At 49.2% G+C, this 24,691-nt stretch overlaps 1 protein-coding gene across 5 annotated transcripts; it reads right to left on the bottom strand.

Annotated features, from left to right (window-relative positions):
• Positions 1–969: 969 nt before the first annotated feature.
• On the bottom strand, positions 970–24,486 carry SLC41A3 (solute carrier family 41 member 3). Of its 5 annotated transcripts, none has more exons than XM_065749287.1 (11): positions 24,460–24,486; positions 22,006–22,325; positions 13,689–13,796; positions 13,227–13,298; positions 12,316–12,460; positions 10,427–10,573; positions 8,131–8,275; positions 7,432–7,511; positions 5,582–5,716; positions 4,550–4,698; positions 970–2,150 (listed from the first exon to the last, which is right to left on the bottom strand). In XM_065749287.1, the coding sequence occupies exons 2-11, from the start codon at positions 22,294–22,296 to the stop codon at positions 1,965–1,967; spliced, it is 1,458 nt and encodes a 485-aa protein (XP_065605359.1). In that variant the 5' UTR covers positions 22,297–22,325; positions 24,460–24,486; the 3' UTR covers positions 970–1,964. The 5 variants fall into 5 exon arrangements, with proteins under 5 accessions (XP_065605359.1, XP_065605358.1, XP_065605360.1 ...); XM_065749286.1 differs by lacking the exon at positions 24,460–24,486 and adding an exon at positions 23,787–23,861; XM_065749288.1 differs by lacking the exons at positions 22,006–22,325; positions 24,460–24,486 and adding an exon at positions 17,881–18,888.
• Between the last annotated feature and the right edge of the window lie 205 nt (positions 24,487–24,691).

Raw genomic sequence — 24,691 nt, 5'->3', positions numbered from 1 at the left:
TGATCCTAGAGGAGAGCACCTGGGACCCTGCAGAGGGCTGGGGGGGACCTTCAGCTCAACCTTGCCCCATTCATGCCAGCTGCAAAAGTATCATGGCCTGGAGAGGACCTCTCCAAAGCAGCAGGGAAGAGGAAGCTGGTGATGGGGCAGAAAGTACTTGCCCGGACTGCTCCGGCCAGGGCCAGATTGAAGCTAACAAAGGTGCACACAAGTGCTAAGCTCAAATTATTAAAGCATACATCTCCTAGTGCAGCTCCCTCAAAGTGAGATTGGCAATCAGAAGCTTGCCATGTGAGCCCCCCCAGCCACTTAGTGCAGCTGTGTGCTTGGGCTGACAGGCTGTGGGGAGAGATAAAGGGGGAGAGGGTGCCCCAAACTCATGACCCCTCCCTGCCATGGAGCTGCTGCAAACACATTCTCCAGCTCAGTTGGTGTGGGGTTACTTACCCTTCAGGAGGCTGGGAAAAAAGGGAGGCGACAGCTTACTTTTGTTCAGAGAGTGTTTTTTCTCTGCACTGCATCTCCCAGCACTGAGGTCACCCTTGTGCAGGACCCCAGATCTGCAGCAGGAGCAAAGGAACACCCACATCCACAGCAGTCACCTAACACAGCAATCCCAAGCACCGAGGAGCTGTCAGAGCCTTGAGAAAGGCAGGGGACCTTGGCCTTCCCATTTCCCTGCTCCAAAACACACAAATGCAGGCTGTTATTATAGGTGAGGTCCACTGCAGTTTGACCCACACTATCAGCTCCAGGGGATCTTGGAGGAAGCTCTTGCTGCTTGGATTTCAGTGAGAACTGACTGCCCTCAGCCCCACAGGCCACCCCAGTACATTGCTGGGAACACACGCTAGCTACCCTGCAGTGAGGGCACAGAGAGTCCTTTGCCAAATCCCCATCCTTATGCACACACACGAGTCTCAGATTCATCGTGGAGAAATTTCCAAGGAGGGGATGGTGAGTGGAGAGAGGGAACAGGCTTTAATTCTAACCTGAAACATGGGCTGCTGTCATCCACTGTTGGTTAGGAAACACCGATTTTGCTGAAGTCCTATTAGAATTGTGTTGTCCAACCCTGAATGGAAGAGAAAGTGGCAAACAAGAACTTCACCGATCATATAATCACTGGAGTTGGAAGGGACATTTAAAGGCCATCCGGTCCAATCCCTGCAACGAATATGGAATAGCCCCCATTTAGATACTGAGAGTTCCACCTGCTAAGTCTAAACTAGAAAGAGGTAGGGCCACAGCAAGAGAAAACCAGCCCTAAACCCACTACATAGCATTTTTTCACCACTTTATTTGTGTGCGTGTGTTTCTATAAACATTTTAACTAATGGACATTTCATAAACCGTAAAAACAAACCCGAAGCTCCTGCTCCCAAAACACAATCAAATCCAGTCGGTCGGTCAGACAGCAGCAATGGTGCTGTGCAGGTAGGAGGTGTCTCAGTGCATCCTCCCACCAGGAGCCAGCAGAGCTCACAGCCCACGTGTCTGAGTGATGGAGGGGGAAAAATTGAAAGACCTGGCTGCTCTCTCCTCATCCAGAGAGAGAAAAAGGGCGAACGAAATATTTTCCTGGATGGAAAATGAGATTTGGACGGAGACGTGACATCGACTCACAGGATCGGATGCAGCCAGTTCAGCAGGCTTTGGAGCAGCCCTGCAGGCTGTTTTGGTGCTGGGGACTGAAGCTGATAAAAATGCTCATTACCACATGGCACCAAATTCTCCTTAATGCCACGCTGGCTGGGTGCAGGTGTGAGCAGCGGGCTCTGCTTAAAACCAGCTTGCTCATGTGCAATGGCACAAAGTCTGGGGGTGCTGACTCCTCTGGATGGGCAAGCCCAGCTTAAGGCACGACGGGGAGGAGAGGCAGGGCGGTGGGGTCCAACCCAGCCTCCACTGTCCCAGAGGATTGTGCCGTGTCAAATGAGTGACGTGGAGCAGCACACAGTCCTTCAGTTGCCCAGGTTCATGTCTGCGCCGTGGATGAGCCAGACCAGACGGAAACAGACAGCGAGGAATCCAGTACCCAGGAGATCCCCCAGGGCAGTGAGGTAGGGGATGGAGAAATTATCAGGATCCAACGCCTTCCTCCACATCAGGCGCACGATGAGGTCAGCCACATAGAGCAGGATTCCCACCTGGAGAGGAAAGACAGGTGCTGCCATGAGCAGCAAGAAGGCAACACACAGCCTCCCTCAGCTCACAGCCAAAACACTGTGGCCGTGGCCAACGTGATGTGGCCACAGTCAATGTGCTGGAGCTAGTGACCTCCCTAAGAGGTCTCCACCTCACCAGGCTATCTCTGTTTCCCTGCAGGATGGAGTTGCATCATATGGGTATAGCTGGCTTTTGCAACCCTGCAAACCCCACTGGCTCATGCCCTCAGACACTGCATTGCCCAGTACCACCCATGGTGCCCCAGCCCCCCAGCAGCATCCTCGTGTGAGGACCACAAGTCAACTGCTCACCAGCACCACGTGGGCCAAAAACCAGAGCCTGCCAGTGCCAAAAGCATCTCCCAAGTGCACAGTTCCCACTTCCCATGCCATGAATGCTCCTATTCACTCCAGCAGGAACAGGACTGTTGTGAATATGCATGCAAACTCAAAGTATAAGTTTGTGGCCAGATTTCTTTCTCCTCATGTTTTTTTTTTACCATTAGAAATTCAGCTCTCATCTGCTTTGTTTTGCCTAAGTCTCAGCGGACAACTGGAGTTCGAGGCACTTTCCACATCAAAGTTATCCCAAGCAGCACTGACATGTTACAAAGAGAAAACCATTTCTTTTTTCCATCTCAACGATTTCAAAATCCTTGATTTCTTTTAATTCCTCTTTCCCTCCTGACTCTGATAAACAGATGGAGAAAAATAACACAAGTACGTATCTTAAAGATTAAAGCCTGCCTAGTTAATTGAATTAAGAAAGGAGAGTTTGCACTCTGCTTCTGTGGTTCCTCTGTAGGAGACTGCAACCCAACAGGAATCAAAGGACAGAGGTGGCAGTACTAAGGGAGGGGCAGAAGGAGAGACAGAGGGACCAAATTAAATAGCAGACTCACAGAAACTAAAGCTGAATAGAAACTAAAGGGTTTTATATAGTCCATCTCTCTGCCTCAGCACAGGATGAAATATGTCCGTATGTGTCCTGACAGTGGTTCAGTGTATGCTGAACGACCCACAAAGATGGAGGTGCCACACTGTAAGCAATCTGTCCCCTTTCTTTCTTGGCTGTTATAGTTTTTCTCAAGGTCTATCATAAATCTGCCTTCTTCCATTTGAAACCCACGATTTCATGTTTCGCTCCCAGTGACCACAGAGAAAACATCAATCTGTCCCTTCCTACAGAAACTCAGCAGCTTCAATAAAGGCTGTTACCACATTTTTCCCAAGCTTCTCCAGCCCAGCTAACCCCACTCCGTTCAATTCTGAGCTCATGTTTTCTCAGCCTCTGATCTTTCTTTTTGGGCTTCCTCCAGTTGACCCAAGCTTCCCCCTCTCATTATTTCTGGTTGCATTTATAAATCGTAACGGAGGGAAAGAAAGAACCAGGCTGAGCACATTCTGGGCTCCCTGGGAGCCTTCTGGGGTCAGCGGTGTTGCCGGGATTCTGCTCTTTGCTCTGTCATTTATTCATATTTTCACACTTGGCTTTGGTTGAGGAGTCACCTCAATGCATAAAGAAAAGGATAAATATTTTCCTTTGCAACTACAGCTGTGGTGCTGGGCTTAGGGTTGTGCAAAGGTCAAGAAAAACGGATTGTTGACACATGCAAGGAATTTACCCGTGGACACACTGCTGTTTGTAAGGCAAAGCAAGAAGCCAGCTACCTCGCCCTGCAACCTAATGAATCACTGATTTAAAAGGGAAAGCCAGAGCCAGAGCCTCGGCGACACGCACATGCATTTCTGACTGAGACAGCAAAGTTCACAGGGCAGAGAAAAGAGTGAAAGGGGACGGGCAGAACTAATTGGATAAGTGTCCATTGCTGACCCAGAACCTTCACTTTCAGCAGTGAGCTTCCCAAGCGTGGGTTTGCCCTTCACTACTGACCCATCTGGCCCTGATCAGAGGGATCCCCAGCTCTTTACCGTGACTTGTAAAATTGATATCAAAATGAGTGAGGAAATCTACTGCCTGGGCTCATAGCTTCCCATTTGTTCCTTACTGGGACGACCAGTCACAGCCTAAGAATAACTAGAGCTTAGAAACTGAAGGAGTGAATATAGTGACAAAGCTACCTCCTACAGCAAGAGCTCACTACGTTTCCCTGCTTAATGCATCTCAGCTAATGACAGCAATTTGTTCCTCATCTTATCTCTAACCCCTCACTGAAGGGCAGTTGCACACCTACGGGAAACTGAGACCTTTGCAATCTGGGTGAAGTATTACAGGATGTACAGAAGACAGAGAATGTTCAGTATGAAGTGCACCTAAAGCGAATGGAAATGGGGTCATCGCTACGAGCCTGCCTCAGCCTGTCCAGCTGAGAGATTGCTTTGTTTTCATGGTATTTTTTTTATGAGAGTTTGGAGCTTACCTGCAGCAAAGCAGCAGTCAGATAAAACACCACAAAGGTGAAGGACAGAGATGCGTGGCCTCCTTGCAGCAGGTGGATGGTGTAGAGGAACACAAGGTGCCCTGGGACAACCAGGAGGAATAGGACTCGGGCTGACTTGGAATTCACCTCTGTGGAGGACAAGACAGAAACAGTGATAGCAGCAGCTGCAGATGGTGGGGGGAAGACAGAACACAGCTGTGTCATTCAGTGGTGGCAGGCAGAGTTGGGGCTGTCCCCTCCCACCCGACACATTGCTAATGCCTTCGCAGCAATTTGGAGCATCTGCAGTTATCAACCCAGCAGCTTTGTCTGTCACTGAAAACTGTGCCAAAGACGTGCTCCACGCTGATCCTCTCACTCTACATCTTCCACACACTTCTCTTCAGCAGCTCTCTGCCTCCCACTGATTCAGCTCTGTCTTGCTGCAACCCACTTTCCCAGTTTTTAAGTGTGCTCCAGCAGTAACTCCCAGCCCAGCAGGGAAAATCTAGGGGAACCTGAAATCCGAAAGGACAACAGATTGAAATCCAGTTTTGAGGATGCTTAGCTTTATCCATCGCTGAAGATGGAGGAACTGTTGATTTTCAGCAAAGTTAAGCTCTATTTGCTCCCCTTTCCACAAGTGATGGCTCTAGGCTGGCCATGGTTAAAGATGACCTTCTGTCAGATAACATCTGGGATTCCTTTTCAATTACTTCTTTAAGCGCTCCCTGAAGAGCAGTTTCTTACATGTTAGGGACCAACTACAAGTTGACAGGTCAGTGGTTGGACCTGATGACCTTAGAGGCAATTTCCAACCTCAATGATTCCATGATTCTAAGCACACACAAAAGGGTTTTTTCCAAGCTCCTGCTACACAGATGTAGCTCTCCAATCTGAGGATCTTCCCTGCAAGGGAGAAAGGGAGTTCTGCCTTTGAAACCCACCTAGTCCTTCTCCAACCAGGCTGGATAAAGGAGCTATCTGTGATGACGGGCCTTGAGACATGGACACCTAGGTTTCAAGGTCTACCTGATGAGAAGAATGTGGTGAATGGATTGGGCCAATTCTGCCTCATCTTGTATGGTAAAACTCCAGGCATGCTCCAGAAATGTAGGAATGTGGAAATACGGCTGGCCTGGATGGCGACCAGGTTCCCTCCAACACCTATGAGAAGGAAACAAAGAAAACCTGTAAACCACCTGTCCTGCAGCAGGAAATCCAGCCTCAAACTTGGCCCAAGACGTGCCATTCACTTCCAAGCTCTCTGGGAGCAGCAGTGAGAGAAAGAGAAAACCTGAGCCCACTTGGGATGCTGTGCCATTCACCTGGTACGAACAGCTTTTAAGAAATCAAGAAGGCTCCAGTGATCATCTCCTTCTGAATGCTTTATTGGAAAGATTTTCCCCAGCTTCCCAGCACCAGATGCAACGTGGCTTCTGCAGGTGATGCAGTTACACCTGGTTTGATGCAGTCTGTGAGCAACACCTGGGGAAAGCAGTGCAGGCAATGGCAGCTGCCACTCATGGTCACCTCTTGGATTCACTCAGACAGAGGAACCATTGCCATTTAAAAGACAGCAAACATCATGGAGAATGATTACGTGCCTGTCTAAAGGCAACTGACACGCTTGTCAAGTGAGAAGAAATCATATGAGAATGAATCAGAACCCAAATGTGTTAGGTAATTAAAAGGCAATTAATTCCTTTCAGATTGATTAATTCCAGCAAACATGAAAACGCTGCTGTATTTTCCAGCAGAAAATAGAGGGCTGATGATCTGTGGAGCAAAACCCCACCACCCTGAGCGTGTGCAGGGTAGAAATGGCACAGAAAATTAACAGTGAGCCAGATCCCACAGGCTTCTCATGTTTTCCCTGCCTTGCAGAAGGAAATACTCCATTGTTAAGCGTGGGATTTACCTGAGTGGAATTAAAGCAAAGCATGGGAGCTTTCTGAAACACACACTGCTGGATTCCCCTGCACATACAAAGCACAGGACTACCTGTGCAAAGACACAGAGCACAGCTCTGCCAAACAGGACACCCACCCCCACAGACCGGTGTCTGGGTCAGCCACTGTTCAACAGAACTGCTGTTGATGTACTTTCTTAATCAAGCTCTTTGGCTAACCATGCTGGAAAGCATGCTAGCAAGGTGCCTGTCTTCATGCAGATCCAGAGGATGACAGCTGGGTGACACCCTCTGACACTGCAAGAGGACACCGTGCTTTGACAGAGGCACAAGGCCAAGCCTTCCCTAGGGACGTGGGTTTTCCCTGGAATGGGTCTGTAAGAAATAATGTAATAGCAGAAAAACAACCCAGGGGATCCTCTGTGATGCCACTTTATAGGTATGCATTTGTGTGTGTATTACAGAGAACTGCAAGGCTTCATACAAATATAAATATACACAACAAACGTGTTTATACATAATCTATACATATAATCTTGTATACACATGCACACATCTATAATCTTACTATACTAATCTTTACCAACAATCTGTTAGAGGCGATGATTGCAGAGCTCAAATTGCTGAGTGGAGAGAGACACAGTAAATGGGTTTATTGTGACATCCACGGCAGATAGGATATTATGAAAGTGAAGGTGTCAGCACTGCTATCACAGATACCCATCAGATGCTGTTAACCTTTTCAATGGCTCTATCATTTTTCAGACCTGCCTGCTATTTTGCACTGGAGACACTTCAAAATACGAATAAGCAGGGATGTAATGGGGACCAGTAGCTTCCCTCCCACTGGTGGTGGCAGAGGGGCTTGAACATCTGTGTAGGGGCAACAGTGGATAGCAGAATCCTTGAGAAGAAGAGGGAGGAAGAAATAAAAACACACATATGTTTTATGATTATATGTCCAACCTACCATTAATCACAGGTGTGAAAACTGCCATGCCTTCAAAGTTCGGGTCAGTTACAGTTTTGTCCAAGATGAGCCCACCAATGCTGTTAAAAGAAGTATAGGCAAAGAAGGTGGATCAGTCTCTCTTCCCCAGGGCAATTGCTGTGCTGTGAAAACAGCACACTGAGACGAGTTACTGTTTCCCCCCCCATTGCCAGTGCTGGAACATTCCCTGTAGCACAAATTTACTCCTTTTACATCTGTTTTTACTGATAGATAGCCTTGCCTCTTTTGTTGAGGGCATATGGAGATCAGGAACCTCTCTCCTTGAGCAAAACCAATACTAGTTAGGGAAGCAGGTTTTTAAAACGCTCTCAGATCTCAGCTGGGTCTGAATGATGTAGCATTGGGGGGGGGGGGGAAATGAACCAGAGTTTTCATTTTCAGCTGGATAAAGATGAGGCTGCGATGGTCATCGTCACACTTCTGAGTTTCCTGGCTGGAACCACATGGTACGTGAATGCATGAGGGCAATTTAAACTGGCAACTCTACGCCTCCATTCTATCAGCCTGCTGGAGGGCCACCAATGGCCGAGAAGCACTGGATAAATAACCTTCTGCTGTCCCCTTCAGTTTCCCTTTCTATGACTTCCTAGAGGAGCGTGGGATCTCCATGCTGCATGCCCACCTGTGTGGGTTTGGGGAAGCAGTTTGTTGCCTTACCTGCTGATGCTCATTGCGACGATGACCGGCTGCCACCCAGACTTCAGCACCTCAGCAAGGGAAGGACTTTGCTTGGCAATAGCAACCCAGAGAGGGATCATGACAATGAAGACGGCACAGATCAGAGGTGAAAGGTATTTCATATCTGGCAAGGAAAAGAAACCCTGAATCAAACACCTCTGGCTTCGCAAGTTGCCAAAAATCATACTGACTGAAGTCTGGAAGAAAGGCAGCAGGGCTCTGGCTCAGACTGAGAAACATTAACAGAAAAATCACATGAACCAAGATGTTCCCCACATGACCACTTCACTACACCACAGAAATCCATAATTAACCTCTGAAACTACTGCTAGAGGATGTTATTTGAAAAGCAGCGGGATTCAAAGCAAGCTATGTCTGAAGATGAGCAAATCTCCAACTTCATCTCCAACTAAGCAAGACAAAAACTTACAAGCTTTCTGGCTTCAGGGTACAATTCAAACAGCAAGGCGAGGGGAGATCTCTCCTGTGTGCAAGCTGTAGCACATTTTAAGACAGCTCGTGCCTTCACCTAGAACAAGAACTAATAGATACCTTTGGTGATAAGCTAGCACACTCAGTGAGCAGCCAGCCTGCTTTATGGGGACAAACGCCCTCTTGAATACATAAGCCAATTAAGATCCAGAGTTTATATCATTCTAGCTTACATAAGTTTTCATTAGGAGCTTTTTCCATTCAGTAAGGCCATAACCTTGGAGTGACCTTTAGAAACAAATGAATTAAGAAACAAATGTGCGCAGCACTAAAAGAAAATAAACATGACTCAGAACCATGAGAAACACCTTCAAGCAATGGGGATGATGCCAAACCTTTTGGTATAAAAATGCTTCTTCAACAAAGCACTCCATCTGGTCTCTGCACCAGGGCCAATGCCAGCAGGCTGTAACACAGACTTCGCAGGTAATCTGGGATGCTGCAGGCTCCAAGCATGCATTTTTCATAACGGCACTGCCAGGGCCTCGGGCTACCTGAGTAGCACTGATTTGAAGATATCTTCCCCAAATCGAGGGCTCTTTACAAAGAGATGTAACGCGGCTTCAGCACTGACACGCAACCACATCTGGCTGCTGTCTTGTCAGTGCACCTACCCACCTGGAGTCATTTAGGACATGGCTTCTAGGACATTTAGCTGCTGTGCTGGATCTCCCACCCTACTCTTGTTGTTTGGAGCAACTAGTTACTACACTCTGGGGAAGGAAACGGATTTATTCAACTGCCATCAGTGCTGCCTTCCTTTTACCTGCCTCCCTTCCTGCTCTCAGCAACCAGGTATCTGTGTGCTTCGTATTACTCTTAACAAGAGGCTGAAACTAAACCGTTATCAGATGCTTCTCTGGTCACAACCACAGAGGTTATCGTGTTGTTCTGCCAAGTGTTCCCTGGGAGATATAATCAGAGGCACAGCGATGGAAAGACAAATTAACCTCACAGGGGCAGCTGTGATGGCATCATGGAAAAACCCTAATAAAAAAAAACACACCTCTGAAGCTCAAGGAGAGCTGGATGGAAGCCATCCGTGGGCCTCTCCCTGCAATGTGTGCTCCCTCACTCACTGGCACATGGAAGGAGTTATGCAAACTGGGAACAGCTGCTGTGCTGCTTCTGCTCAGGGTCTGAAGCAACAGTTTAGGTTTCAAATGGTATCAAGCTTGCTGGGTCCTTTTGTTTTCCTGTTCCTCTTCTAGGTTATGCTCATGGTAAATAGCTGAGCACTTTACAAGTACACATCACCAAGCTGCAACATGTTTTGAGCTTTTCAGCATCAACAGGTGCCCAGGCCTTTGCCAACTAGCAGCACAGCCAACCTCATTGCCACAGCTCCTACGCAGAGTCCCAGGAGCATGACACAACCTCTCCAACTCCAACATGACATCATCACCTTGTTCACCCATGACTCTCTACAGAAGAAGATAGGAGAATATTCTTAAAAATGCCACGACCATGCAATAGCTGCATGAGGAAAGGCTTGCTATGAGCCGTGCACAGAAAGCAGTTATGCTGGACTAGTGGCAGAGGCAGAAAGAGTCACAGTGTCACACGTCAACCTCCTGCTCTAAAGCAGAACAATAAACGTTGGTCACTTCTTTGAGAATTCCCAGCTGCGTTTCTTCATCTCTGCCTTCCTGTTTGCTACTGAAAGAGTGCCCTGAAAAAATGCTCGTGGTCATTTTCCTACCTCTGTGCTGTGAGAACCTCCTCTCTGAAACATGCCAGAAATGGGTAAGTGCCCTCCAATAATTCAACAAGGACCCCGTACCTATGTACTTGAAGAGCGTGCTGCTGATTCCTGCCAGCAGGGAAAGGGTTATCAGGTCTCCAAGGCTCGCCGCTATGGGTGTGGCAATGTTGTCTGGGTTGATCCCAACTTTCCTGGCTCCAATGATCACGCCAATCATCACCAGACCTAGAGAAGACACAAAGCAGGAATCAGAGGAGGCAATCTGCTGCATTTCACCCTATTTTGGTTCCTAGAGGGATGTGGGGTCTGGAAAAAGCAAGCAGCAGATTGTCCATAGCTGTAACTATGCAGCTAAAGCTGGGGTGCCCTCAGGAATTCATCTTCTTGCTTTCACCAGCCTGAAGGGCATCGCTCTGCCCTTATGAAGTTCACTAAAGGCCCACAGGCACACAGGCAAATTCCAGGGATCACAGGAGATACTAGCAGGCTGTCCAAATGCAGCAGCTCCTGAGCAGCCTAATCTCTGCTCCCTTGAAGCAAGACCAGGCATGAAGCACACTCATAGATAAGCACACAGCAGGCACGTGGCAGCCTCCTGGTGCCATCCACTGCTCAGGATTCTGCAGCACAAAGATATTTTCCATATTAGACCATGGTTTCTGAGAGTTTCAACCACACCACCAAAGAGTAAGTTCTTCTATGGTAAGGAGGAGCCTGACTCAGCCTTTCAGCCCAGCCATCAGAAAGGGCCCTCGCAGCCCAGAGTCTTTGGTGCACAGAATGGCTGAGGTTGGAGGGTACCTTTAAGATCGTTGAGTTCCAACCCACCTGTTGTGGACTGGCTGCCATCCCCAGATCAGGCTTCCCAGAGCCCCATCCAACCTGACCTTTAACACTTCCATCCCTTCCTGGCCACAGATCCGACAGCTTCTCATCATGTACACCCACATGCCTGTGACCAAGTCCAGAGGGGAGATTAATGCTGGCTGTGTTTTAACATCCACTGTTCCTCATTAAAGGCATCCACCATCACCCTTTGACTCCCTCTCCAGGACACCTACTTGCTCTAACTTGTCCCTTCCCCTTGGAAAACCCAACCCGCCAGCTCCCTCCATTCGGAGTGTCATGCTGCCCTCACATGGCAGACCCACAAAATGATCTTCAGCTGATCAGAGCAGCTCCTGCCCCTCCAGTCCACCCTGCGTGCAGGTCAGCCAGGGCTCAGGGCACAGTGACAGCCACAGCCCTCTGCTTTCCATCCTGAGCACGGTCTGGAGCTCTCCGCTACCAAAAGGACGCAATATTCAGCTTTGTGCACAGCATTGGTACATTCCCCCTTAGGAAAAGGGCAGTGCAGGTGGCTAACATGCCACAGAAACTGAGACAGCACGTGCACACGTGTACACCCACCCACAGAATCATTAAGGTTGGAAAAGACCTCTAAGACCATCCAGACCCACCATCCACCTACCACCAATACTGCCCATAAACCATGTCCCTCATTGCCACATCCACACAGCTCTTGAAGACCTCCAGGGATGGTGACTCCACCACTTCCCCAGGCAGCTGTGCCAGTGCCCCACCATACTTTTGGATGACTTTTTCTTAATATCCAACCTGAACCTCCCCGGGTGCAACTTGAGGCCGTTCCCTCCTTGCTCTACTGCTGTTACACGGGAGAAGAGCCTGACCACCACCTTGCCCCAATGTATTTATATACACATAGCATGGTTTTGTGCATATCAGGTAACACTGATTGCTGCTGTGGGTGCCAAGAGCCCAGCAAACGTCCCAGGAGACGAGAAGCGAGGACGGGGTGCAGAAGAGGTGAAAGCAGTGGGCATGGGACTAATGCTCCCTGCACCCCTCATCACTGTGCCAGACCAAAGGGATTGCAGTCGAGCCTGTGGCGCAGATGGGGCAGGTTTTCTGCACCACGTTGGATTTGAGGAACCAAAACGACTCACCGAGAGAAAGGGCTGCGATGAAGGCCGTGGTCACACTGCTGGCACACAGCACGGCCGCCTGGCTCAGCTCCACAGAGCCCTTGGAGATGGCTCCCAGGATGACAGCAGCAACAGCAGCCAGGAGTCCCACCACTGTGGCCTGGACCTGGAGGTCGAAGGACAGCTGGTGAGCAAATGAGCCACATCTGCAGCCCAGCTTCACGGGCGCACACTAAAGTCTTGCAGAGATGCTGATCTCGTTTGTGTATTTAAGCAGCATCCCTGTGAGGCTCTGCTACACTCAGAAAGAATCCTGACAAAGTTTGGAGAGAAACTGGAGGCCTGTCAAGGGCAGATAACGCTTTGACAAAGGACACCGAGTCCATCAGCAGAGGAATGGCTCTGGTCAACACAGCAACGGGCTCCCCATCAACACAGCACTCCCAGCAAGCTGAAAGCTGTGGAAGGAGATAAGGGAAAGCACACAGACATGTTGCAAGCCCTCTGGCCTCCCATATGCAACCTTCCGGGCTGGTTGCTGGATTGCAACAAGAGCAGCTTAATTCTCCCATCTCTCCCCTCCTGCCCAAGGCTGACTCCCAAATGCTGCCTGGAAACAACAGGCTTTATCTGAGAGCTGTTGTGAAAAAGGGACCGTGCTGCAGTTCCCCTTGGAAAAGGAAGTATTTCATTATTTCAAATTGTCCACAAAGACAATGAATGTCTGGATCTGTTTTGCCTCTAAATTGCAATCTGCAGGGATACACAGAGCTTAATTGGAGGCCAAGTCCTGAGCTCTGTTGAGAATATCTGCCCCAGATCAGCAGCTCTGGTCCCAGAACTGATGGGAACAGATGCGGTCAGACCACAGCGTAGCAACCAAAAGAGGCTTTCATCCTCTCCCACTCACTCACTCCCACTCACTGACTCACCTGGATAAGGGCTAAGTTGCAGGTGGCCATTTTCCACTGCTTCTGAGCATCATCCATCTGTCCAGTGTTAGCCTAGGAGTCAAGAGAGACAACCTGAGAACAGGTCCCTGGGGCACAGGTGGCTGCAGTTTTGTCCAGTCTGGGTCACTAGCTACAGAAAAGCAACCCAATCCCAAAGCTGATAGCAGTGGATCTCTGGCTCCATCCCACTTATGTGTCACAAGAATCCAGACACCAGCAACTGCCACACAGAGATTAATTCACCTTCAAAGCAGACAGAAATTCGACATTCCGTTTACAGAACGAGGGCACGCACATTATTTTCATACCTACACACCAATTTCTACTTTGCAAACAGAGGCTTGTCTCATACACAGTGGGTTATATAAAAAAGCAGCACCTCTTGATGACTGCTCTAACTCCCTCCCCAGCCGCCACCACCACCACCTTGTGAGCACTCACAGCAGTAGAGAGCCTGGATGCCAGCGTCATCTCGAGATTACCCTTCAGGCCAACCAAGGCAGGAACCAGGATAAAAACTTCGGTAATTGTTCGAAACACCTCCCAGTGCTGGAAAGGGAGAAAAGGATGGAAGCAACCTCAGTTACACAGACAACTTCAGTGCTGTTTCAAAGGGGACGCAGCGGATTTCAGAAAGCCACACTTTTCAACGTGCCTTTATAACATTAGCCAGGAACAACGTGAAAAATAATTAAGGTTCACAAGCCAAATGAAACACAGCTCGTCCTCCATCCTTTGTACTGACACAAGATACACAAGTATTGCCTGTTGCTATCCAGATTCATGAGAACAAACACAGAGATCTGGAAATGATCTACCATGGAGCAGCCGTGTCTGCCTTTCCTTAAAAATCTCTAACTAAGCATCTAAGGCTGCTAGTGGGAGTGAAAGCCTTCTGAATTAAGATATCCCACAAGCCCAAACTGATAAATTATCAGTGCTCCTCTGAAGTTGACCTATACAAACTCTTGGATCAACTGCAGTGCTGGAGCTGACTGAAAGCCTTAAGAAATTCTTTTGGCTAACACACATCTTCTCTAGCATCCCTACCACGCAGTGCCTTTCAGTATAGTTCATTCACTCTCTGTGCAATCAAGGATGTTGCAAAGCCACACTGCAGCCAGAGAGGCTCACGTTGGGATGGGACTGGAGAACAGCTCACTGTGAAGCAAAACCTACCAGCCCAACATCTACAGCAGAGAGATGTACAAGAGAAAAAGAGCTGCAATGCTTTAGACTGAACATCCACCCGATCTATCCCTATCTCCAACAGTGGTCAAATTCAGGTGTACAAAACATCTGACTCTGCTGCAGAGTCTGGAGCTGGGGAGTTTCTGTGCCCTCAGCAGCACTAGAAGGATTGCTGCACTGAGTGACGTGGTTGCGTGGTATGATGGTGATGGGTTGATGGCTACACTAAATGACCTTGGTGGTCTTTCCACCCTTAACGATTTTATGATTCTGTGATTTCTCTTTCAGGTACTCATCTAATCCCTCCCCTCAGCCCCTGTCATCCCACATCATGCAGAAGATCACATCCTTTCATCCACTCTGGATTTGTCTTCATACAGCGATACTGAATTCTGATGCCAGAAGACAAACAACGCAAACAACAGACCTCAGCTCACCTTTTCCACGTCCCTTCCCATCCGTGGGGGTGGGACAGACCCATCAGATGTCAACACATTCCCCTGTCAGGCTGTTGGGAAATGTACACAGGGTGTAAGGGAGCACGGTGTTTTGCTTGGGCTGTGCCAGGGGAAGCTGTGGGAAGCAATGGTGTGGCTGTCTGCTGGGAACACGTAGCAGCTTCCTTCGAGTCAGTAGGAATGAAAGAGGGGCTGAGCCAGTCCCAAACATGTGGTGCAAGACACCCCTCAGGGGTGCAGATAAGAGGCCCAACAATGCTATCAATACACATTTCCTGGTGACCTGGAAAGTGGCATTTCAAAATGTAAACAGCAATCATAGACAACACAAGAAGAGACACTTTGCTTGACACCCTACGATTTGGTTTGTATTCGTTAATGTGGTACTTAAATACCTGAGAAAAGAGGTGGACATCCCTTAAAGACTCAACTCCCTCTCTCTCCTATCTCTTTAATGAGGAATAAAGAATCTTTGATACCTTTGAAAGAAAGGAGAACAAACAGCTCACAGCCACAATGCAAAAAAAAACCCCAATCATTTAAAATACACAAACATGTCCACAGCTGAATGCATATTTTGCACATAAAAAGATATGTAGGTAAGAAAGGCACAAACTCAACTCTTTGTATTTTATGCACAGGACACTTTTGAGCAATATGATTTTTTTTCTTTAATGTAAGCTCCAGTCCTTGTGTAAACAATGAATTTTCCTGGTCTCAAGTCATCACGACAGACGGTTTAGCATCCCAGGAATGATTTTTTGGGACGCTGCCTTACATATAATTACGCCGAAAGGCCTTGAACAACTAATAAAAAAAATCCTATAATTGTACTAATTAAAAAAAAGCTGGTTTAATTGTTTCCATTTTAGTCTCATTAGTGACTCACTAAGAGCCTGAGGACAGATTCATAACGATTTATACGACAGGACTGCATTGTGCTAGAGACTGCAGCAACGAAAGCTCATAGGTTTGCCATTGCCCTGAACAAGCCAACAGAAAGAGCAAAACATCCTGGATTGTAAAATGCAAGCAAGGGCTTTTATCAACAGAGAAGGGGGATGTCTTATGTCTGTGGCTTGGACCGCGTCCCACAGCAGTGGGAGGGGAGAATGAAAGGGAAACTTCCTCCTGAGCTCTTTGGTTTGAAGGTGGACAACCAGATTTCAACCTGGCTCTTCACCTAAGAAGAGAAAATAGCAGATGGCTATTGCTTTTTGTTACAGTGGGGGAGACCCATGTCTGAGCCCTGGTGTCTTGTGATTTGACAGATCAGAAACCACTGAATTCCTGTAATATTTGTTGGACACGGATAAGCACTTCCCACTTGGCTTTACTGCTTCTAACATCACCCTGCAAAGGATGGAGCTAGTCAGACTGCCAGCACAGATCCACTGTATGTCTGAGTAACGAAACAAGGGCAGCACCATCAAACTCACAAGTACACCCGAGATGCCATCACAGATCTCCCCATAGACGTAGTGCTCTCTAAGACTATTTTGCAGCGACTGCACACAGTGCAAAGTGTCCCTCCATCAGATCACCCCCTGAAAAAGGGGCAGATCACAAACTCCTGCACTCACTGCCATCTGCTGGGACTCTTAGGGCACTAGCTCCCTCCTCTGGGAGCTGAACCCATCGACTGATGGCTTCTATTTCATCATAATTGGAAACATCTCCACCAAAAAATACACTTCCTATTATCGTGCCTCCTGCATGACCCCATTTTCTAAGAGTCTACTGAGCAAATACACAAAGCAGATTGCTCTCTGCTGTTCCAAAGAACACGTGTAACGTAGGGGTACAAGGCCTGTGCTTTCCATCAGTTTGGATGCAGTCACATTTTGAACAGAGCACACTTCTCAGCAAGTGCATTGGATTTCTTTCAACAAAGACCTATTCACCTGCCAACGGTACGGAGCGGGCACGTACTACGTCTTTATCCTTCCCTGAGATACCTGGCCAAAGATAACTGCTAACAATTAACACAACATCTTGGGAAGTTGGAGAACTTCTGTAATGCTGCAAGACAGGTCTGTACCTAAGCACTGCACAACAAGGTGGAGACGACAAACACAGCATAGCAACAGCTGCGCTGCTCCAGTTAACCCTTCTTTGATATTCGTCGTATTCCCCCTTATTTAACTTCTTCGTTTCTTCCAGTGCAAGAAAAAACAGCAAGGTATTGTCTTTCCAAACACCCCCGTGTCCATATTTAGCTCATGCTGGGGTACTAATGCCAGAGAATCCAATGTACTCCAGTGAACTCAGACTGGAGGATATATCCTTGGGAAGCTCTGCCAGCCTTTTGATTTGCAAATCCACTGGCATTAGGTGCCCGAAGTAGATCACATTTTGCATTTCTATTTGTGCCACTGGTACAAAGAGAAGATGGACGAGAAACGTTCTGGTCGTGAGCACAGTGATGCAAATTCACACAAGTCCTTGGAGGTCAACGCAACTTGCCCCAAATTTACACCCACCTCAGAACGTGGCCAAGAAGCACTCAGTTTGCAGGCAGCACTTATCACTTAGTGCCGGCATGCCTCTCACCCCAGTATCTACATACCTCCTAGACCAAAGATTACATTCGGTTGTTTGCGAAGAACTGGAAGCATAATCTTGCCCGTAAGTAAGACAGGTAGTTAATAACAACCCTGACCTAGATCCCCATATCAGCTGTTTTTGAAGGGAAGAATTAATATCACCCAACAGGGGCACAGTCTGCAGGCTGATCAGTCACAGCCAGGCACAGCCAGCGAGCATCCAGCCTACAGGCACACCAGTGCAATACTACTGTCCCACATCCCAAGCTGCCCATGGACTGACCTCGTAGGAGGCAGGCAGCATCCCTCTAGCACAGCACAAGCTGGGCTGACTGGCTGCTAGGGCCATACACATTAAAAACAAGGCAGCACAAATACTCAAGGTCAGTGAAATTGCCCACCCCTTGCTACTGAAGCTGCCTAACCACATGTACCTACTTGGACAACATCCATCAAGAGGCCAGCAGCTACCATGCCCAAGCCAGCCAGAAGGAAGGGCACAAAAATCTGGGAGGCAATGGAGAACGACGTCTCTGGGAGAAATCCACTGGCTGACCTGGTTAGCTTGCAGGTGAAACCTCTCAGCTTCTGGCCATGAAAGCACAGCTCCAGTTCTAACTGGGTGACCACCATTGTCAGCCACTGCTACCCCATTCTCAGCAGGGGTAGATCAGGGGGAAATCAGGACATCACATAGATCTTCCTGGTCACTTGCTCTGGAGTCAAAAGCAGTGTTTTTCCTCAAGCTCCAACAACGATGCCAAACTGTTTTATCTTCTCCTCCTCCTTGGAGCCCGTCCCGAGGGTCGCAGCAAAGGTATCCTCCAAAACTGATTCAGCTGGGTTGAGCCCAGGTGACAGCAAACTTGATGCCCACTATTCCTCCGAGTTATATCCAGGAGGGAATTATAAAAGATAGAAGAAGATTGTAGAGATGTCTGTGGACGAATAGAAACGAGCCCACACCCCATTCAGCTCCCACCACCTCAGTAAAAACCAGTAAGACCTGCTCAGGCTACAGCACTGAAAGAGTGACAGGTCATGCAAGAATCCTTCAGCATGCTTGAACGCACCAGTGTCCTTTCTCCTCGGGTTACATTTCTTGTCAGCCCACGGCTCGCCTTCGGTACGCCAGTTTAATATATAAACCCACTGCAAACCGTCCCCGCTTCTCTCACACCCACCACAAGCAACGCTGAACTTTTCTTGCTGTCCCAGCGTCGAAGAGGTGGGGAAGTTAACAACAAGATCCGTTTCGCACTCCTCCAAGGTGAAGGAAGGTCAAGGAAAACACGAGTCCACGTTTCTCCCGGGCTGACAACATCACACGGGTCCCATCCGCAGGCGAGTGGCACAGCTGAGCAGATTGGAGAGGGGATCTGCCCCTCCAGACCGCGTCCCCCCTTCGTCCCCTCCGCGTCTCAGCAGGATGGAACGATCGTGCTGTGCCAGCTGTACCTCTGAATGACTGGCTTTCAGGGGAGAAAAAAATTCACAGAACCAGCCAATAAGCTTCAAAAGCGAACACCCTTATCTGCTGTCATCACTTCAACTTTCTGCTAGTTTGCAAAGGCCAAGATAAGAGTCATAGCTAGAGCTTATTTAAGGTAGCTCTGTAATCTCACTGCTCCACGGGCAAGGCAGAGAAAGGGCGCGTGTTTCCGGGGCATGCCGTGAGCAGGTCTCCCTTCCCGTCCTACAGCAGAACACTCTTCTTCTGCATGCTCCCAGGATGATATTGGCATTGAGGGGAATCTCGCCCCGGAGTCTCCATGGTTGTAGAGCTGACATAAGCCCAAGCACCACAGCCACATATGGCCAAGGAATTTGTATCCTGCTCAGCGACAACTGAAGAGAACGCTGCAACTCAAAGTCAAACATGAATGGAAGGAAATCAGGGTGCGCTGCTGTCGCTCCTTTCTAGCAATAAATTCGGGCAAGCTAATTGGATCACAGGCTCAAAAAGCACAATTTAGAACAAAAGGGTTTCGGAGAACAGCAACCGAGCCTTTTCACTATTCAACTGCAGGTTCAAAGCCAGCTATGCCCTACCTAAAGCAAACAAGTGAAAGCACGTGTCCGTGATCAAGTTTCTCAGCCCAGTTCAAATTCAGTGTTCAAATTGCGCTGCCTTACTGACACGTTTTATGCTAATCATCCCCTTCCCTGATGCTCTGCAAAGAGATGTGGAAGATCAATGACTGGTGGACTCTGCCCCACGCCTGGGTCCCCAGAGCTAAGTGCATTAACAGGGTTGGACAGAACAAATCATACTTCTGCACTGGGGATAAACAGGGAGCTGAGGATACCCTCAGCCATTGGGATGGGGCGTTTCTTTTGGTCTGATATGACAAACCAAAGCACCAAGCTTAGTGGGCTGGGAAAACACAGCAGGGTGGGAAACAGGAGCCACAAACAGAAACTCTGTCCTCTCCAGGTAGTATTCTGGGAAAGCCTGGAAAGCCTTCCCCATGCCTTGCTAGCTTGGTGAGTGTGTGCACCTCTTCCACCTAACAACGGTCTGGTGAGCTGAAAGCTAAAACAGAGAGGATATTCCAGGTAACCTAACTGGAAAAAAAATGGCCACAATAGCTGGAAGAGGGAGGTTAATAAAAATCCAGTAACAACCACACGTAACTTGATCCCTTTATGCCAGCCAGGAACTGGGAAGCAAAGGAACAAAGGATCAGTTCTGGTTAGAAACTAGGAGACTTCGAGGAAATGAAGAATAAAGAAGCTCTGGGCAGCAGCCATGAGTTTCCATAGGTCTGATAACACGCATAACTCATGCCACTGTATCTGCCAACTGGATTGCTGACAGGCAGAAATGTTAATGTAAAGGAAATATCAATGAGCCCGAATGACTCAAACGACATTAAGAAGCACAGCCTTCTCCAAAGCTTCAATCTGGCAGCGTTGATGAGTTCATCACGCTTCAGTTCTCTGCTTCTAAGCAAGCACCATAAAAAGCCTTTGACCGATGAATCACTGCACAGAAAGGTAACTGGTTCAGGTGACCTGTGCCTGTATGCTGCATCATTTCGCTACGCATTTAAGGAATCTCTGCTAAAGTCCCATGCCATTATTGCCAGGAAGGAGATGTATCACATTTTCCTGGCACAGAAACATGCGGTATTTGCCCACAGAGGCACACACTGTCTGAGAAGTGCATTGCAAAGCAGCCGGAAACAGATTACAACCAGTCAGGCAAAAAGTGCTCCCCGTTGCTGCACCACGCCTTGTAGCAAAACCTGGGGATGTACTCTGCTGCCCTCCTCTGTGCACAAATACCCCACCAGCCCTTACCCTTAAGAGAGAGCCAACAGGTAGCATTGCTTCAGAGCAGCCAAAGCAGAAACTGTCCCATTGGTGGGCACCTCATCCTGTCCCACATGTCTCCACGTGCAAAAAAAAGGCGCAGACAATGGCCCCGATTCCCTGATGAGACGCATCCAAGTGATCCATACTCATCCATGGAAAGTCACTGTGCTAACTGCCAATAACCTATTTTTCCGATGTGATGTTGTGTGGTTTGATGTCCCAGGCTGTAAGAACTAGCATGAAGCTTCCTTGTGAGCTCTAGCATGAAGCTTCCTTGTGAGCTCTTTACTTGCATAAAACAGAAACCAGATTGTTGCGGTTTCAGAGGAATAAGAGGTTTGTTTCACATTCTGTTCAAATTAGTGGCACAGTCCTTCCTAAGAAAAGAAACAACAAAAACACTCTAAAGGAAGAAAACTCTTCCAACATCATAAATCCATCTGCAATTCCTCACTGCAGTGTCTCAGGATGGGAGGTAACACGTATTTAATGCCATAAATCCATAGGAATGAGCAAGTCCGACCACTCTGAAAAGTAAAAACAAAAGTCACAGACCCGTGCAAGTCGAGCAGCTGCTCAAGACTCAAGCCTCTCAGAACTGTCATAGAACTATAGTACGTGGAATCACTACAGCTGGAAAAGACCACTAAGATCATACAGCCCAACCACCCACCCAACCATCACCATGCCCACTTTGTTTAAGGAGACCAAAAGTCTGCCACGTGGTTCCAGACTTGCCGTGGAGTAGAAGTCTGCTGGGTGCTGAGCACGTGTTAAGGTTGGCTGAGGGCACTGTGTCACCACCCTTAAGCCTCTACAGCTCTTATAGCTTAGGGAGAGCAGCCCTGGGCTAATAGCAAAAGGACACAGCTCCAGATTTGCAAAAGATGTCGGTGCAAGCACAGTAGTTTCAGTATCACTGCATTTGATAGCTCAGGGCAGTCTGACCCAGCAGCTCACTGGTTAGATAACACGTGTTAGCAAAACACGCGCGGCACTGAGAGTCACCTACAGCACAAGGGCAATTTATAATCTGGATATTAAGTGCAGTTGTGAACTGCCTACAATCAGGTGTTCATTGCCACTATGAAGCCCGGCATTTCGTTGCCATGGGAGGCAAGGTCTTCTCCCAGCTGCCACACAATCTTCATTTGCTATCCCCAGGAGTAAATCCCCTACTTCCAAACAGAAGTCTCCTACCTACCCCACACCAGGTGCACCAAGCCCGCTCCTATCCCTTACCTGAACATAATCCAACACCATGCCTGCCAGGACCATGCCCAGCCCAGCCAGGAGGTAGGGCAGCAGCACCTGCAGGCAGATCGCACCGGCTGACTCTTCCCGTGATTTTGCCATGGACGCTTTCTCCTCAGCCAACAGCTTCAGCTGGGCAGGCAGAGAGGCATCCTCTGCCTCCTGGCTGCCAAGTCGGCTCTCTCTGTGTTTACCCTTGCCCTTTGCTTTGTGCCTGGATCGCTCTCCATTCTTGGTTCTGCCCTCTTTTTTCCTCTGCCGAGTTTCCTCACCTTTCATGGTGGCTTTCTTGAATCGAGGAATATTTTCTGAAAAACAACGTCAGAACGCATTCGTCGTTGTGAAAGAAGGAACAGGATGAGTCAGGCACTGGAAATCCCTTGGTATTTTGTCCAGTCCACTAATCCCAGGGCAAATCACCACCTATTCCCAACACCCTAGATGCTCTACCAACCCACTTACTTTAACTAGAAAGCAGTCCTAGAATAGCTTGGGTAGAAAGAGACCTCAGAGATCATCTCGTTCCAATCCCCTGTCACAGGTCAGTTACTACCTATGACATCAGGGTGCCCAGGCCTCCATCCAGCCTGGCCTCGAACACCTCCAGTTACAGAGCATGTACAGCTCTGGGCGATATCTACCGGTGCTTCACCATTCTCTGAGTGAAAAGGTTCCCCCTAACATCAAACCTAATTCCATTTCCTCTTGTCTTCTCACTATTTTGTTACTCTCTAACCTCTCCTTCTGTAACTGCATCTCTCTTCCTAGGCCTGAGCTCACACCAGAGCACCTAGTTGGGCATCCTGCCCCCCCATAGTGGGAACACCTGGAAGGCTGTGATGGGTGCTGCAGGTACGCTGTGTTCTGAGCCCACCAGCTCTCCTGCTGGGCGTGATGAGGACCAAGGGGCCCAACAGAACTCACGTGTTTTTAGCATCTGACTGCTGGTGTGATCTGGGAGCGGGTCACACCCTGGTCGTCCAGCAGCACAGAAAAGGGCATAATCCACACCTAGCGTAACAGAGCTAGCTGCCAAGCACTCCTCAAGAATAGGTTAGAAGCATGGAATTGAGTTGGAAGGGACCCACCAAAGCTGATCCAACTCCCCTGCAATGAACAGGGAGCTCCATCAGGAGCTCAGAGCCCATCCAGCCTGACCTCGGGTGTCTGCAGGGATGGGGCATCACCTCTCTGGGCAGCCTGTGCCAGTGCCTCGCCGTCCTTATCGTAATAAACTCTCTTCTACCCGACCTAAATCTCTCTTCTTTTTGTTTGAAACCATTTCCCCTTGTCCTATCAGGTTAATTATTCTGTTTTCTGGCCAATCTGCATACTCTCGCTCCCTCTTGCACATTTCTTTTTGTGACACACACACGTGCACTATGTGATTCACCTACATACAACCTACCCTGACTCCGCAGCATCCTCTAAGAAAGCAAACACACCAAATCGTTACCACTCCCCCTTTTCCTGCCCTCGTATCTCGTATAACTCTCACCCATCCTTGCCTGCCCCGCTCACGGCACAGGCACCGCCCCAAATCTTTCCCCATCACTTCTCCCAGCAGAGGGCTGCCTGCTGCTCCCCATGGGCAGGACGCGCCCAGCCCCAACCCCAGCTCTTCCCCACTGCAATCCATCCTCTTCCTGCTCAACCTCTGGGGAGGCCGCGGACACAGCTGGCCGGGAGAGGAGGAGGAAGGACGGACAGCCCTAATCTCCATCCCCACGAGGAAAGCCGCCCCGCCCCCTCAGCCCCTCGGCGCTTACCGGCTCGGAGCCCTCCCCGGGCTCTGCCCGCGGGCGCAGCGGGACCGCCCGCCGCAGCCGGGGCGCGGCTCGCGGACAGCCCTGCGCGGCGGCCGCGGGTTCGAGCCCGGCCCCCGACCGCTCGGAGGTATGGGCGGTGCGGAGCGCTGAGTGGCAGCCGTAGGGCCGGCCCCAAAGCCGGGCACGCGGAGGGGGGAGGCTTACGGGCAGGGATCGCTGGGTCGTCGGGACTGCGGCCCTTCCCGTTCCCGGCAGGAGCGGGGCTCTGGATGGAGAGCTCCAAGGTAATGAGCCCTGCGGGAAGGGACTGGGGATCCTGGAGGGGTCCTGATCCCCCCTCGGCCCCGAGGCTGATGGCAGCAGGAAGGGTGAAACAGAGCACGCAGAGGCTGCAAGTTGAGAACTAACAATTCTCCACCTTTGTTTTAGCATTGGAAGAGCTCTTGTTTCAAGCTCCCTGTGCAAAAGCCTCCCTCCCGTGCAATCGACAGCGAGATGCCCGCTGACTTGGTTCCATCCCCTCCCCTACCAAATCAACATCAGTACGGTGATTGCAGCATCCATCACACCAGAGCACAGAAATCCCATTAAGCACTGAAGGAAGCGTAATCATGCATGTCTCGTGAATCATACAGCTCATATTTCCAGAACAATCGAGGATATTAAATCATACCTCAGTATCACAGCAACACTATATCCTGCTGAAGTCCATTGGATGCCAAACTGTGCTAAAGAGCTCCGAATGACAAAGCGGTGCCCCCAGGGCCCGTGAGCTGTGGCTCAATCAGGGCACACCAATAGGAGCTGAAGGCGTTTGTAAGTGACAGTAATGAAAGCCCACAGCTGCTGCGTGCATCACCTGGCGAATGGCAACTGCTGTAACAGCGGGGCTTAAGTTTCAGCTC

Source organism: Cyrtonyx montezumae, unplaced genomic scaffold, assembly GCF_038088225.1.
Source record: "Cyrtonyx montezumae isolate F1298 unplaced genomic scaffold, pur_monq_1.0 scaffold_6, whole genome shotgun sequence".
Classification (NCBI taxonomy): Eukaryota; Metazoa; Chordata; class Aves; order Galliformes; family Odontophoridae; genus Cyrtonyx; species Cyrtonyx montezumae.
This window is presented reverse-complemented; position numbering and strand designations above follow the sequence as displayed.

Bases quoted from the DNA above. Each gene is read 5' to 3' on its own strand.
- SLC41A3 (XM_065749287.1), bottom strand. From the start codon at position 22,296: ATGAAAGGTGAGGAAACTCGGCAGAGGAAAAAAGAGGGCAGAACCAAG. The intron at 13,797-22,005 runs GTAAGGGATAGG...CTCCCTTTCCAG, and splicing joins TGGTGTTGGATTATGTTCAG to CACTGGGAGGTGTTTCGAAC. The intron at 8,276-10,426 runs GTACGGGGTCCT...TTTCCTTGCCAG, and splicing joins CACGCTCTTCAAGTACATAG to ATATGAAATACCTTTCACCT.